Source organism: Convolutriloba macropyga, chromosome 4, assembly GCF_964194025.1.
Source record: "Convolutriloba macropyga chromosome 4, txConMacr16.3, whole genome shotgun sequence".
In the NCBI taxonomy this organism is placed as follows: Eukaryota; Metazoa; Xenacoelomorpha; order Acoela; family Convolutidae; genus Convolutriloba; species Convolutriloba macropyga.
The window spans coordinates 40,000,802-40,016,303 of record NC_134471.1 but is presented as its reverse complement, the minus strand read 5'-3'; the positions used below and the strand labels follow the sequence as shown (position 1 = coordinate 40,016,303).

At 37.6% G+C, this 15,502-nt stretch overlaps 2 protein-coding genes across 3 annotated transcripts in view; both read right to left on the bottom strand.

Moving 5' to 3' along the window:
- The window catches only part of LOC142337669 (polyadenylate-binding protein-interacting protein 1-like), a 509,163-nt gene extending 508,161 nt beyond the window's left edge, over positions 1 to 1,002 (bottom strand). For both annotated transcript variants that reach the window (XM_075387086.1, XM_075387087.1), the window contains exon 1: positions 993 to 1,002. The gene's annotated coding sequence lies outside the window, so the exon portion shown is untranslated. The remainder of the gene's footprint in view (positions 1 to 992) is intronic.
- Positions 1,003 to 1,247: 245 nt separating this feature from the next.
- LOC142337671 (uncharacterized) lies at positions 1,248 to 15,502 on the bottom strand. The gene is made up of 4 exons (XM_075387091.1): positions 15,185 to 15,502; positions 13,623 to 13,758; positions 12,951 to 13,156; positions 1,248 to 1,825 (listed from the first exon to the last, which is right to left on the bottom strand). Exons 1-4 carry the CDS (start codon positions 15,342 to 15,344, stop codon positions 1,437 to 1,439), a joined length of 891 nt encoding a protein of 296 aa, XP_075243206.1. The 5' UTR covers positions 15,345 to 15,502; the 3' UTR covers positions 1,248 to 1,436.

Here is a 15,502-nt window from a genome sequence, read left to right as displayed (position 1 = left end):
TAATTTTGCATTTTTTCCTTTTTTGTCTAATTGTTGCTTATTTTCATTAATGGGTGGCCAGATAATACATTATTGGTGTTCAACGAAGGTGCAATCGAACATATTTTGGGGGCCAAAGTATGGCTTTACGGCTTCCAAAGCATTTTCTTGGAAGTTTTAATTAATTTTTAGTTTGTTGTCTATTTGTTGTTCTTTTTGTAACTGCATAAAAAATTGAATACCAAGAGTTCTTAATTCCCTTCTATAGACGCAAGATTAGTTGCAAACCTATGGGATATTTTAGTTGATTCCTAATGGTTTTCATTATTTTGAAATTAATTGTTTTTTAAAAAAAAATTCAGCGAACTTTCTAACTTTAAAGTTTCTGTTCTTTTTTTTCTAATTGTTACCAAGTTTTATTATGAACTGATGAATAACCATTTTTTTGTGGTGAATTACAAGATATTTTGTTTATTTTGAGTTTTATCTGACGCTATTTTGACTTTGTTATTAAGTTTTGTTTTTTAAAACGGACATAAATTTTTTGATGTAAATAATGTTTGTTGTTGTTGTTTGATTTTGCCGTTCGTCTTCGCTAGCTTTCTTAATATCGGCATATCTCATCAATCTAAGGCATCATTTTTTTACTCTTCTGAGTTATTTGCAGGCTATCTTTTCGTTCATACGCCAGTTTTTTTGAAAATTGTTTGAATTTTTTGTGTTTTTCCATCTGTTCCTCATTTGGTAGACAATTATGCCAAAATTGTGGATGAGCGGGGTCGGAACCTTATGTGCGATCGCACATTACCGAGCCGCCTTGTTAGAAGCTACATTTAAAGTACTTAAAAACCAAATTTGATTTAATTAAATTCCAAGGCCTTGATAATTACAGCTTCTATATAATCAGATTTCTACAAATTAAGGTCTTTAAATTTCACGCTTTTTGATTTTTTTCCCACAAAAAAACCGCAGCTGTTATTGTGAAATTTAATTACACTGAATTTTTAAAAAGTATTTAATAAGCTACGTTGTTAATTGTACGCTGAAATGGTAAGAAGTTTTGACGTGAATTCGACCTCCAAAAGCCAGTAAGTAGATTTCGCAGATTCGTAAGCAATCTCCTCGACCCCCTGTAGAGCAGCAACATTCGCTTAGGGTCAAACTCCTAATGATTGCTCTTATGTAATTCTTGCAAGAAAAGCTTCGAAGTCTTGCAAGTTAAGTGCGGGAGGTGGACTAGGCTTGATCTTCGTTGCTTTTTAAAAATATTTTTATTAAAATTTTTAGTAAGAGGAAGATGGATTCACAATTCACATTAGTAGCAATAGATAGTTAGCCTAGGACTTTACAATATGTCTTCACCACTTTTTACAGAGAATTTTGAGAGTTTTGAGTTTGAGTTGCAAAAGACTGCATTGTGCAACTGCATAACATTTCTAGTAACAAGATCCGAAATTTCAAATTTCGTCAACTGATACTTCGAGCTGGCGCAATCTAACTTCTCGAAGAACTTCTAAATTTGCTCTCGCTCTGTTACCAGAAACCCATTTATAATAAGCGGTGGCAATACATAAAATAAATACAACTGGAGCAAAGAATCCAATATAAAAGATACAAAGTATTTCCTTTTCATTGTACTCGTTTCTAGGCTTCGCAGTCGATGAGATTTCCACAGAGATAGGGGGCTCGCTTATTACTGCGGATGATTTAGTGGTGCAGTTTTCCATCGTTTTGGTAGTGTTTGCAATCTTTGACATGGGTGACCCAAACTGAATTGGGACAATTGGTGGGATGGTGAAGACTGCTGGTAGGGGTGTTATCCACAGCATAGCCTGGACCAACGGACCTAAAATGGTAGAGTTTACGTATATATTGTAGTGACCAAGCTTTAACCGTCACGGCTAATCTTAAAGTTGTTGGTCTGTCTTGTCACGCCGTTAGTACCGGATTGGGGGTTAAAAATACTGAACACCATTGACTGTCAGATTTATATCATTACATAAACCTCTTACAAGTTTTTAATATTTTTCTTATGATTTCATCGTTTTGTGATTTTTCGACAATGGTAATTGTATGTGTTCCCAATGACCTTGGGAACTCAAGAAAAGCATGACATTTGCTGATGATTAAAACTACCGCCAAAAACCTGAGAGTTACTCTTTCCCAAAAACATCTGACAAGAAGTCGCAACCAAATATGAGCAACCAAAAGTCTAGAATATATGTTTCACTACATAAAATGGAGACCTACCTCCGTGATTAAGAAACATAGTCCATTTTCTGAAACGGATTTTTGTTCACAAGGAGGGTGCAATCACCCCCCCCCCCGCACAAGAGGGATTCAGGCCGCTGACGACAAAGCAAATAGTGACAAGTTACCTCCCCCGCACAAGAGGGATTCAGGCCGCTGACGACAAAGCAAATAGTGACAAGTTACCTCCCCCGCACAAGAGGGATTCAGGCCGCTGACTACAAAGCAAACAGTGACAAGTTACCTCCACCGCACAAGAGGGATTCAGGCCGCTGACGACAAAGCAAATAGTGACAAGTTACCTCCCCCGCACAAGAGGGATTCAGGCCGCTGACTACAAAGCAAACAGTGACAAGTTACCTCCCCCGCACAAGAGATAATCAGGCCGCTGACGGTGAGGACAGAGGATTTGAAACAATCAGAAAAACCCCCCGAAGACAGTTTTTTTGGTCTCAGAAGTCACCAAAGACGAGGAGATTTTTTTCAAGGGTTCCAGACGTCACTCGATCAAGAAGGCCTGACTTTTTTTGGTTGCAGACGTCACCAAGAGATGATAGCCCGAGGTCTCAGAAGTCACCTCAGAAGTCCCTTTCCCGGTTAGACGTATCCAAAAAAAAACTTGAATTTTTTTTGCGACAAAAATCTCAAAAAAAAAAAAATGAAAATTGTCCCCCAGCGAGCTTTTGTCGATGCTTTTTGAAAGAAATAGCCATGAGAAACCACATGTCAGCATTTAGCAGCAAACAACACACAAATTTTACGAAAAAACGATATAGCCTTTTTTGGATCAGAAAAATTCAAAAACATTTTTCTGAATTTGTCGCAAAAAATCTACATAACAGTAGAATTAGTAGTTGTATAGAACACCTCAGTTGGACCTTAAATTGACTTTTATAAAGTCTAGTTGTTTATGTAAAATTTTTGCACAAAAAACGAAAAAGTCGCAAAAGGTCTTTTTTTGAGGGTCAAAAATCAAAAAGAGTTATTCCAACATTTTAATGGAAAAATTTTAATAAATCCAAGAAAACCTATTGATTGGGCCCCCTCAGTTTATTATAATACAAGTTTTAAAGTTAGTTTATGGACTTTGCTTTTTAGCAAAGAGACAACGAGAATTTGGCAAAAATTGCTTCTTTGACTTTAAAAATTCAAAAAAGGTTTTCTTGACGTAATGATATAAACTATTAGTAGATCCAAGAAAACCTATTAATTGGGCCCCCTCAGTTTGCTATAATTCGAGCTTTAAAGTTAGTTTATCAATTTAACATTTTAGAAAAGAAGCAACTTGAATTTAGCGAAATTTCATCTTTGACTTTAAAAAATTCAAAAAAACGTTTTCTTGACGTTATGATATAAACTATTAGTAGATCCAAGAAAACCTATTGATTGGGCACCCTCAGTTTGCTATAATACAAGTTATAAAATTAGGTTATGGACTTTGCTTTATAGCAAAGAGACAACGAGATTTTGGCAAAAATTGCTTCTTTGATTTAAAAATATAAAAAAAAGTTTTCTTGACGTTATGATAAAAACTATTAGTAGATCCAAGAAAACCTATTGATTGGGCCCCCTCAGTTTGCTATAATTCGAGCTTTAATGTTAGTTTATCAATTTAACATTTTAGAAAAGAATCAACTTGAATTTAGCAAAATTTCATCTTTGACTTTAAAAATTCAAAAAACGTTTTCTTGACGTAATGATATAAACTAATAGTAGATCCAAGAAAACCTATTGATTGGTCACCCTCAGTTTGCTATAATACGAGTTTTAAAATTAGTTTATGGACTTTGCTTTATAGCAAAGAGACAACGAGAATTTGGCAAAAATTGCTTCTTTGATTTAAAAATTCAAAAAAAGTTTTCTTGACGTTATGATATAAACTATTAGTAGATCCAAGAAAACTTATTGATTGGGCCCCCTCAGTTTGCTATAATTCGAGCTTTAATGTTAGTTTGTCAATTTATAATTTTAGAAAAGAATCAACTTGAATTTAGCAAATTTTCATCTTTGACTTTAAAAATTCAAAAAACGTTTTCTTGACGTTATGATATAAACTATTAGTAGATCCAAGAAAACCTATTGATTGGGCCCCCTCAGTTTGCCATTATTCGAGCTTTCAAGTTAGTTTATCAATTTATCATTTTACAAAAGAAGCAACTTGAATTTAGCAAAATTTCATCTTTGACTTTAAAAAATTCAAAAACTTTTTCTTGGAATTTTGTTATAAACAATTAGTAGATCCAAGAAAACCTGTTCATTGAGCCCCCTCAGTGTGTTACAAAACAAGCCTCAAAGTTAGTTTATCATTTTTGCATTTCAATAAAGAGGCAACATAAAATTGGCAAAATTGCTTCTGAGACTCAAAAAAAAAAAACTCAAAAAAGTTTTCTTGACGTTTTGACAGATATAATTTGTAGATCTAAGAAAACCTATTCATTGAACCCCCTCAGTTTGTTATAAGACAAGCTTCAAAATTCTTTTTTGATTTTACATTTAGTAAAGAAGCAACATAAAATTGGCAAAACTGCTTCTTTCACTCAAAAAAAAAATTCAAAACGTTTTCCCAAAGTTTTGGTTAAAACACTTATTTGTCCCCGAAAACATGTTGATCGCACCCACTCAGTTTACTTCAAAACAAGCTGATAAATAAATTTTATCACTTTTGCAAAACTTTATTCTTAAGAAAACCAGATAATCACATTTTTGCTTTCAATTTTTGCATACTACTAGCCGCGCGCTTAGTTAATGGGGTAGTATGCACTGAAAACAACTTCAAGAAAAACGAAAAAAGAGGAAAAATTAAGAATTCTTTTTTCTTTAGATCGAAAGCAAGAAAACCAAAAGCTCGAAATATTTCCCCAGTTAAATTTGCTCACACAAATACTTCTTTTGAGTTGGATAACTCAAACATCTCTTCCTTTTTGTCCGCGGTCTCAGAAATAGCCGGAAGAAGTCCCTTTGCCCTTTTTTGGTCTCAGTAGTCACCAGATAGAAGGAGAGAGTATTTTTGGTGTCAATAGTTACCAGAGTAGATGATCTTCAAAACTTACTGTCAGCAGTTACAAGAGCGGAAGGAATTTTCAACGTAAAGATTTCAAAAGTTTTGAAAAGAAAACAAGAGGCAAGCAGTTCAACTTAAAAGGAAAGAATTTCAAACGAGCCCCAGTACAAATCAAGTTGTCTTGTCTGCTTGTCTGTAGCTCACGTTGCCTATTCGCACCGCAATTAGAAAAAAAAACTCTTAAATTTTTTCAACACAGGATCCAAGCAGTAGCAACCTCTAAGCATTTTTGTTCCTTTTTCGAAAAAAGTGTTAGCCCTTGTAAAAGTTTGTAACAAAAAACTATTCAAGAGCCATACACTTATTATACTCATAAGGAAATCTTAATTTCCCTAATTTTCGCAATTATTTGGTCGTGTTTATTGAAATAACGAAACAAGCGCGCGCACACGTTTATTTTTCTTTTTTTTTTCAGATAAAACTAGCTAGATTTAGCACAAAAAAAAACAATAGAATTCTATTTTTCAAAAAAGTTGCGTCGTATTTTAACAACAAAAACTGGGGCTGATTAGCCTCACAGTGTCATAATTATTGTTTTTCGACTTTGAAATTTGCGTCGCTCCGGTTTCGAAGCCGTTTTTTTTACCTGTTAGTACGAAAAAGACCAACAAGAGCAAGATGATAAAGAAGAACAGGCAAAGTTGCCAGTACGCCTTAAACAAATTCAAAATTGCAGAGCTGAGTTTGAAAAGCAAGCTGGACCTCTTAAAATCTGCAATTGATCAGCGAAAGAGTTTCAGATCACTCACCCTGCTCATCAATAAAGCAAAATCAAATGTTGACGAGCTGAAAACAGCACTTGATGCCGTGTTAAAAGAAAGTCCGAACTCCAGCAGTGCTTCATCTGTCATGGAACGATATTCAAACCTTCTGTCACGGCTAGAGAAATCTGAACACGAAATTGACAGTTTAGATGACGATGGACTTCTCAGCCAATCTTCAACTAGGATACGCGATGATGTCAGTGTAACAACTCATACGACTGCCAGATATCCAACCTCACGGAGATGCTCACCATCAATGAACGAGATTCCAGAAGCAAGCAACCCAGAACGTTCATCATTCTCCAACAAAACACCACCTCTCCCACCGAGACCGGAGAAACCATCCCTGTTTTTGTCTGAATGCCACAGGACCAAACCAATGTTGTCAAAGTTTTTAAATGGCAACAACGAGAATCCCCCCACTATTGCAATGAGTACAACAAGTTTATTCAGACCAATTAACATCGATAACACAGTTGATTCCAAAACAGAAGTAAAACACTCGGATAAAAATTTTGCGAAACCTGAGACGACCGTCGCAAAAACTCCCGATCGTTTTGCTCTCAGTGATACAACGTTATCTGCTGTTAATAATTTTACAGTCAACCAGCAGCAGTTTAAAGCAGACAATGATTCAATCCAGCCAACCAGTTTTGTAAGCACGCAAAATAACTTTCAAAACGGTTTTCCTCAGGAAAACCTTAATAATCAATTACAGTCAAAAAATATGTTATCTGAATTTTCTCGAGATACCGCCGAGGAACGGTTTCAGACGCAAACGTTTGAACCAAAGAGCATGGGTTGTTCCCAATTCCAAGAAACACATAATCCCCGCTTGATGAATCCCAGTTCTGTCAAATATTACAGTCAAGAAAAAGCACAGAATCTAGATTTTGATCCGCAACAGACAAAACAACCAATTGAACTGAGTAACACAATGACAAACTTTAATCAGTTCTCCGAAAATTCCTGCCAAAACGCAAACAATTTTCAATCATCTAACATATTTTCTTTACCATTGCATAATAGATATGAATCGAAAAACACAGAGAATAAAAATTTACCTGGAAACGTCACTCAATTCCAGCCACAGTTACAAGTCAATACCGTAGGCATTGAGCCTGTCAACCCATTCGGTGTTCAACAAACCGCCTGTTCAAAAACAGTAACTGAAAGCGTTCCAATTGCTCCTTCAATCTCAACGTTTCCCCCACATGCACTGCCTTCAGTAGAGCAAAATCCCCAGCCACAATTACCACATTCACATCAATTTTCCAGCGTATTGAATCCAATATCAAATGAAAGGTTCAAGAACCCTTCATTTGAAATCAATTCTTTACCGTGGACCTCAAACACAGCTCCATATTGCCAGAATTCAACAAGTAAACACTCAATAAAGTTACCACCTCTTACAATTCAAAACTTTAATGGCAACCCATTGAAGTACCACGAATGGATAAATAACTTTTTTTGCCTCGTACATAACAACACCAGTATCACCGACACACATCGTATCACCTATTTGCAAAATTCAGTTACTGGCAAAGCAAAAGATGTAATCCAAGCTTATTCGTGTGATCCTGCTTATTATAGCACAGCTTTAAATGAACTAATGTCGTATTTTGGTGATCCTACAATAGTGGTGAACGCCTTCATAAATCAATTGGAAAACTGGAAATCAACTAATGACTATAACAAGCAAAATTTTGTGGCCTTTGCTTTGTTCTTGAAACGTTTAGTGCAAGCTTTCCAATACCTCGGATACACAGCGGAACTACAGAGCTCAACACTTATGAAGAAAGCTAAAGAAAAAGTCCCGCATAACATCCTCCTCAAATGGACAGTGCACACCGTTACATCAATCCAAACACCAGCTACTTTAGTTGAATTTCAGAAATGGTTAGAAGTTCAAGCACATGTGTACGATAAGATAAACCGCGAAAACTTCCAGCAAAATAACCTTCGTAGAAACAACTTTAGTATCTCTGGAAATTTGAACAACAGCGTTAATCACTCAAGAAATTTAAGTACCCAAAATTTAGGTTTTCCAGCACAGCCGACTAGCCTAAATCAGTCAACAGCAATAAGCAGTAGCGGTAATGTGAAACCACCTAGCGCTCCACCATTCCCACCCCTAAACAACTCAAATCAACCAAAGCGTTCTTGCGAAAAATGTCGAGGAAATCATATACTAGCGACCTGTCCCGATTACCAACAATGCAGCCCAAACCAGCGATTTGACATTGTAAGCAAGAGCAATCTTTGCTCGAACTGTTTGAGCAATAAACACAAGAAGCAAAACTGCCCATCAACAAAACGCTGCCAAACATGCAGCGGATACCACCACACAACACTGCATGACCCTGTTAAATTATCAAGCGTCCACCAGCTGCTTTTGCCACCAGCAATTCCACAGGTACAAGTGTTACCAACCAAGCAAATCAGCTTGTCAAACAGCAATGTGAACCAGGAAGTAACAACAATGCAAGCGCCTCATCCAAATCACAAAAGAGCCGCTACGGACAGTCTTTTGCAAACAAAAATCAGAATTATTTTCAGCGCGCTAATTTGAACAATGCCAACCAAAGTTTTAGCGTGAATCATCTACAGTCTACACCAAAAGAATGGTTCGAACAACTTCAACTTATCCCAGTATCTTTTCTAAACGGCAAAAAAGCTTTCGATACGTACGCTCTGATCGATCCAGGAAGCCAATTTACTTTCATACTTGACAAAATCACAGAGTTCCTTGCTCTTCCATGCGAAGATCAAGAAGCAACTACGCTTCAGTATCTTAACACAGAGCATGATATGCCACTTTCAAAAATTTCTGAACAAGTGACAGTTGCATCCTACGAAAATTTGGATCAAAAGTTTCAAATTACAACCACTTATCGCACCCCTTGTTTAAATGTAGCACCAGCTAATACATTTGAACTCAACCAACTTTGCGATGCATTCAAAACACTCCGTCACATTCACTTCCCAGAAATAGCTGACAGCAAAATCGGTGCCCTTTTGGGAATAAACACTTTGCTTTCACACATCCAGTTGAAGTCATCCCGGCAACTAAAAACCAGCCTTTCGGCGTAAAGACGAGGCTTGGATGGACCCTAGCTGGAGACTATGAAAGAGTGCAAAAGCAACCCAAACAACGATCTCACCAGCAGAAACAGTACGTGTACCACGTATCACGAAGAAGCTCCGACGTTCAGCCTCTTGATGAATTGCTTGAGCAATTCTGGAAAATTGAAGCTGAAGGAACTCAACCCGAGCCTGAATCTAAAAATCCCATTGAAAAGGAAACCCTTGATATATTGAACAAAACAATCAGCTACAATGGTGAGAGGTACGAAATTGGACTGCCTTGGAAAAAACCATTGAGAATTGAAAATAATTATTTTGCAGCTCTCAGCCAGCTGAAAAGTCTTCAGAAGCGACTCAGTAATGACCTCCAATTGAAAGAGTTGTATGAGCAAACTCTCACAACAGATCTTCAAAAATTTTATGTCAAGCCAGTTGAAATGCAGCAGCCAGAACCCGAGAAAATTTGGTATTTGCCTCATCACCCAGTGGTTAATCCAAACAAGCCCGGAAAAGTGCGCAGAGTAGCAAATGCTGCGGCCAAGTTTAGAGGACAATCTTTGAACTCCAATTTGATCACAGGACCAGATTTGCTGAACAACTTGGTAGGAATTTTTCTGAGATTTCGTGAAAACCCAGTTGCCATTCTCTCTGATATCGAAGGCATGTTCATGCAGATAGCAATAAGGCATGAGGACCAATCTGCATTACGCTTTCTCTGGCCCAATGAAGAGATGGTTAACCGATACCAGTTCACCAGATTAATTTTTGGAGCAACCTGCTCCCCATCTTGAGCAATTTTCGTTCTGAACCGTTGCGCAGAAGATAATGCAATTGAATTTCCAAAAGAAGTTAATGCAATAAAGAACCATTTTTATATGGACTACTATATCCATTCTTTGCCGTCTATAGAAGAAGCAATTGACACCATTAACCAGACTAAAGATAGCCTTCATAAAGGTGGTTTGCGCTCGACGAAATTTGTGTCAAACAAACATGAAGCCCTAAGGTTCATTGAGCAAGAAGATCGAGATGAACTAAAAGAGATCAATAGAGTCCTCGGTCAGAAATGGAATACCAGAACTGACTGTTTTCTAATGAAGACATTAGAACATTTTCCCCGAAATGCTAGTGAGTATACACAAAGGAAAATGTTAAGCTTAGTATCAACAATTTTCGATCCCCTAGGAATTTTGTCCCCGCTCACAATTAGAATCAAAATGCTTCTACAACAAGTCTGGAAGCTAGGTAAGAAGTGGGATGAACCACTTCCCGCAGAACTTCATTCCACCCTACAAAAAGTGCTCGATAGTTACTTTGCAATGCCTGATATCGAAATCCCCAGATGGTTGAACTCCTCAACGAATCAGGAAAATAATCACCAGCTCCATGTCTTTGTTGACGCCTCAACCGTTGCATTGTCAGCAGTTGCTTACATTCGCACCCAAAAACAGGATGAAATCTTTCAAACATATTTTTTGCTTGGAAAATGCAAAGTTGCACCAATAAAACAAATTAGTGTGCCAAAATTAGAACTCGAAGCAGCCGTTTTAGGTACACGCCTCCGCACACTGTTACAAACTGAAATGACATTAAAATTTGAAAAAGTCTACTTGTGGACTGATAGTCGTGTTGTCTTAGATTGGATCAGTTCAACTAAGAAACAAAACGTTTTCGTCTCAAATCGACTCGAAGAAATTAAGAAAACAACTCAAACTGATGAGTGGAATCATGTCCCAACTAATTTTAATCCAGCCGACCATGGAACGCGTGGCCTTGAGCCATCAGACATCCCCCCGAAATGGCTTACAGCACCACAATTTTTGCAAAACACTGAAAGTTCTTGGAAAGATATGAAAAAGATTTCAACCGTTGGTGCCGTAACCACAAAAACAAAAACCCCAATCGAACCTGTTCTAGACCCAAACCGCTTTTCAACATGGAATAAGCTACTTTTAACCCTCGCGACTGTCTTCAATTTAATTTACAGAGCTAAGAAGAATCGTTCCGACAAAAGCCAATACACAAAAGATGATGTTTGTTTATCTCAAAATTTTCTGCTTAAGTTGTCTCAAAACAATGCTTTTTCCTCAACAATCAACGCATTAAAAAGAACACAAAAAATAGACAAAAGAGCAAATTGAGAAACTTAAATCCAATAATTGACCAGAACGGACTCCTACGATCTAGTGGCCGTCTCCTATTTGCTCCAACAGAATTGGAGATCGAAAAATTTCCAATAATCTTGGACGCAAAGGAAAAGATTGCGAGACTATACCTTGAACATGCGCACAGAATTTGTGCTCATCAAGCAACAGAACCGGTCAAAGCCTTCGTACAACAACGCTACTACGTCATTGGACTTCGAAAAACACTACTTTCAATAAAATACCGATGTTTTCTGTGTCGCCGTTTTGACACCCAAAATATACAACCAATAATGGCCCCACTTCCTGCTTTCCGCTTCCCCACAGAAGAAACCAAATTTCCGTTTGCCAACACAGGACTGGAATTTTTTGGCCCGTTTTATATTGAAACAAGGCAAAATCGAGAAACATTATGGACTTATTTTTACATGCCTCGTTACGCGAGCAGTCCATTTAGAAACATGTCCAGATTTAAATACAGACACCTTCCTCAATGCATATCGACGATTCACCTGCCGAAGATGCCAACCTATTTTATTGTACAGCGATAACGGAAAAACATTTGTTGGCGCTTCCGAAGAGCTGAAGAAGTCGGTTAAGGCTTTAGACAAAGACAAGATTTATAAAGCCCTAGCTGCAGTCAAAACCACATGGAAATTTAACCCACCATACGGCCCTCATTTCGGTGGCGTGTGGGAGCGATTGATTCAGAGGGCCAAAAGGACGCTCTTAATCATTCTAGGATCTAAGCGTCTCTCCTTCGACATCTTTGAGACAATAATGGTAGAAGTCGAAGCAATCCTGAATTCCAGACCTTTGACAAACGTTGCTGATCAGCCTGAAAACGAAGAACCACTCACTCCTAACCATTTCCTCATTCAACACCCTTACAGTTCCATGCCACCCGGAAACTTTGGAGACCAACAGCCAGCTAGTTTCAAGAACTGAAAGCACGTGCAGCAGTTGATGAACCACGTGTGGCGGCGTTTGATTAAGGAGTACATGCCGACATTACTCAAGAGACGTAAATGGACAGACAACAACCAGCCTCCTCTGAAATTAGGAGATGTTGTGTGGGTACTCAAGGACTTGACGCCGAGAGGAATCTGGCCCCTTGGAAGAGTTGTGGAAACATCCCCTGGACGAGACGGTGAAGTACGAGTTGCCAAAGTAAAAACGGCTTACGGCTCGTTCGTGCGTCTTGTCGGCGGCCTGGGACGGGTTTTTTCCCCGTAGTTTTTTAATTCAAATTTTTCGCTTCGGTCTTAGGCAACATGAGCTACATTCACCCCCTTTGATGTTATTGCCCTTACAGTATTTTCATTCCAATTATATAGGTTCAAGGATATCGGATCAAACGACAATCAAGATGATCTCCAACCCCTACCCTCCTTCTTGGAGCATGTTCCCAATGACCTTGGGAACTCAAGAAAAGCATGACATTTGCTGATGATTGACACTACCGCCAAAAACCTGAGAGTTACTCTTTCCCAAAAACATCTGACAAGAAGTCGCAACCAAATATGAGCAACCAAAAGTCTAGAATATATGTTTCACTACAGTATGGTAAAGATCTTTTTTATATAGAATTTCTCTTTTTAACAAAGTCGGCCGTTATTATTTAACTGAAAACTACTGGGCTGCTATTTATACTTTGACCCTTACTTGACGCAATAGACGCTAGTGGCACCCCAGTTTGTACACAAAATGTTGTTTGTCTGAGTTGTTCAGGTGTTCTCGGTCTCTCTGAGTCGTTAAACATAAACTCAGTTTGGATATGACAGAATTCCTTGAAATTGCTTTTACTGTCTTTCCCCTCTACGATTAGTTGAACATGAAGACCCTTCAAAGCGAGCATGTGTTCTCCTACTCTGAAATTCAAATAGTTTCTTTTCGGAAACTTTGTCCATACAGTTCTATTTTTCATATAGATTGTTTTTTTGTATAGGTGTCTACCACTTTCTTGCCTTGATAATAACTTCGGGATATTACTGATAAAATCAAAGGATTCGAAAAGAAAGAAAAACCCAATGAAAAGACAAAACTTGCCTGTTCAAACTAGCCCATATTTTGTAGAACATGCCAGGCCTGAGTCCAGTTTTGAAGATGCCGGACAGTATCGGATCTGATTTTAGACCCATGCGGTACTGAATCAGATATCTTCAAAACTGGACTCTTTTTTCGTTGGTTCTACGAATAATACCTTGATAAAGCCTAGTTCCTGCAAAAAACATTTTTGAATTTCTTTTATGTAGGTTTGGAATTTTATTGTACGTTTTGCATTTAGTTCATTTTCGTTCTGGTAATCAGAATGTAGTGACCGAGTTTGACACTAACCGAGTTTGAAGATTGCTGAGGCAGAGCAAATTGGCAGGTACATTTTGGGTAACATTCAGTGACTTTGGGATGAATAGTGGGGGTGGCCCCAAGTTGGCACTGGATCCTCTCCATTTGCACTCATCACCCGCAAAACCTGCAACATTTACAGGCAATGCGGTTTCCAGCTATATATGAACATGTACTAGTTAAAATTACAAAAACCTTGATTTTGCATAATTTTAAATTTACTAAATAGTTTCAACTCTCAAACATTTATTGTGCCTCTCAGCTAAGTGTTTTTCCGATATAACTAAGAGACTTTATATACGGTTACAAATTAAATATAATCTCGCCAAGAGTGAAGTGTGACCGAAACTAATTTCCCAACCCCCATTTCCCCCGCTAAAACAGCTTTATTGTTAAGACCCCTATCCCTGTTTTTCTGACCACAGAGGCTAGTTCTTATTGCTCATAGTTCCCTGCTATCAAGACAAAAATTAATTGCATCTATCTGCTCCATAAAATCTGCACATCTAATTACAAGAGATCTATTGTAGAATTTGTGGTCAGCTGGACATGTATGGCATACGCAACAACTGTAATAGCAATGAGATACCCGAACCCCCAAAACACTAACTCTGGTAACCACTAAAACACTTAAAAGCGTGCACGTCTGCTACACGGTTGCTATCCGGGTTACAGGACAATTTACCCAATTCCATTTTACCCAAGGCTATTATACACAACCAGCCATTTTACCCAATACCATAATACCCAACCTGCCATTTTGCCCAATGCATTTTTACCTACCAGCCATTTTACCGAATGCCATTATACCCAACCTGCCGTTTTACTCAATGCCATTTTAGCCAATACCAACTTAACCAATGCTCTTTGATCTTTTCGTTCAATTATCCGATTACAATTTAGCAGTCGCTAGTACAAGATGTTTTAAAAAGTTTATGTGGACAATATAATCCCATGTTTGGCTGTGACAGTTTTATATCAAGTCCCACGGGCCATTAAATTATATAGTTGGCTAAATAGTCGTTCTGACGATTTTAACAATAAGGTAAATTGGGTAAGTTGTCATTGGGTAAAATGGCAGGTTGGGTAAAATGGCAGTGGGTATAATGGCATTTGGTAAATTGTCCTACACCACTCTCCGAGTCTATGACTGCATAAACATTTATAGCGTTTGGTTAAAACTTTAGGTTAGGTTAACTTTTCTAATTAATGGATAGGCTCTTTTTTTTTATGTCACTGCGTATGTTAAACGAATTAAGATAATATTTTTTCCCACTACAAATTTTTCACACAGAAAGTTTGTGACAGCCAAAAAGTTTTTTTTTCAGATGCTTGTTTATAAATAAAATTCTAGCAGATCAGTGGAAATTATTTCCTTTAAAACTTATACTACAACATTTATCTCGCCTTTTTTGTTTAGTTGAAGTTTTCATGTGTTTATCATAAATACGCTCATCGAGTTACCATGAACGTCATACGTGTCTTGGTATGGTTGCGGGACAGGCAATTATGTGGTTGGTGGCCCGGGGTTGGGGGGTTAAAAGACTACACACCTGGTGCACATTTTCCATTTGGTTGGAGAATGAGACCAGAGATGTTTCTGCCAGTGGTGCAGTTTTGAGTTGTGTTATCTGATTTTTCTCCATAATTTCTTGGAACAACAGCTGCCAAAATTAGGCAGAATGTGTTGAAATAAATTGTCTCAATTTTCATATCGAATTCGATGCAATTGGTGTTCTGTCTAAATAGATAATATATCAAATCATAATGATTATATGCTGTCGAATTTGATTTGGTATGGCGAAAAACCAAACTGATTCAAAATTTAGATGCAAAATCTACTTCAGTTTATAATAGAAATGTTAACAATG

Bases quoted from the DNA above. Each gene is read 5' to 3' on its own strand.
- LOC142337671 (XM_075387091.1), bottom strand. From the start codon at position 15,344: ATGAAAATTGAGACAATTTATTTCAACACATTCTGCCTAATTTTGGCA. The intron at 13,759-15,184 runs GTGTGTAGTCTT...TAAATGTTGCAG, and splicing joins AAATGGAAAATGTGCACCAG to GTTTTGCGGGTGATGAGTGC. The intron at 13,157-13,622 runs GTTAGTGTCAAA...TTTGAATTTCAG, and splicing joins CTCAGCAATCTTCAAACTCG to AGTAGGAGAACACATGCTCG.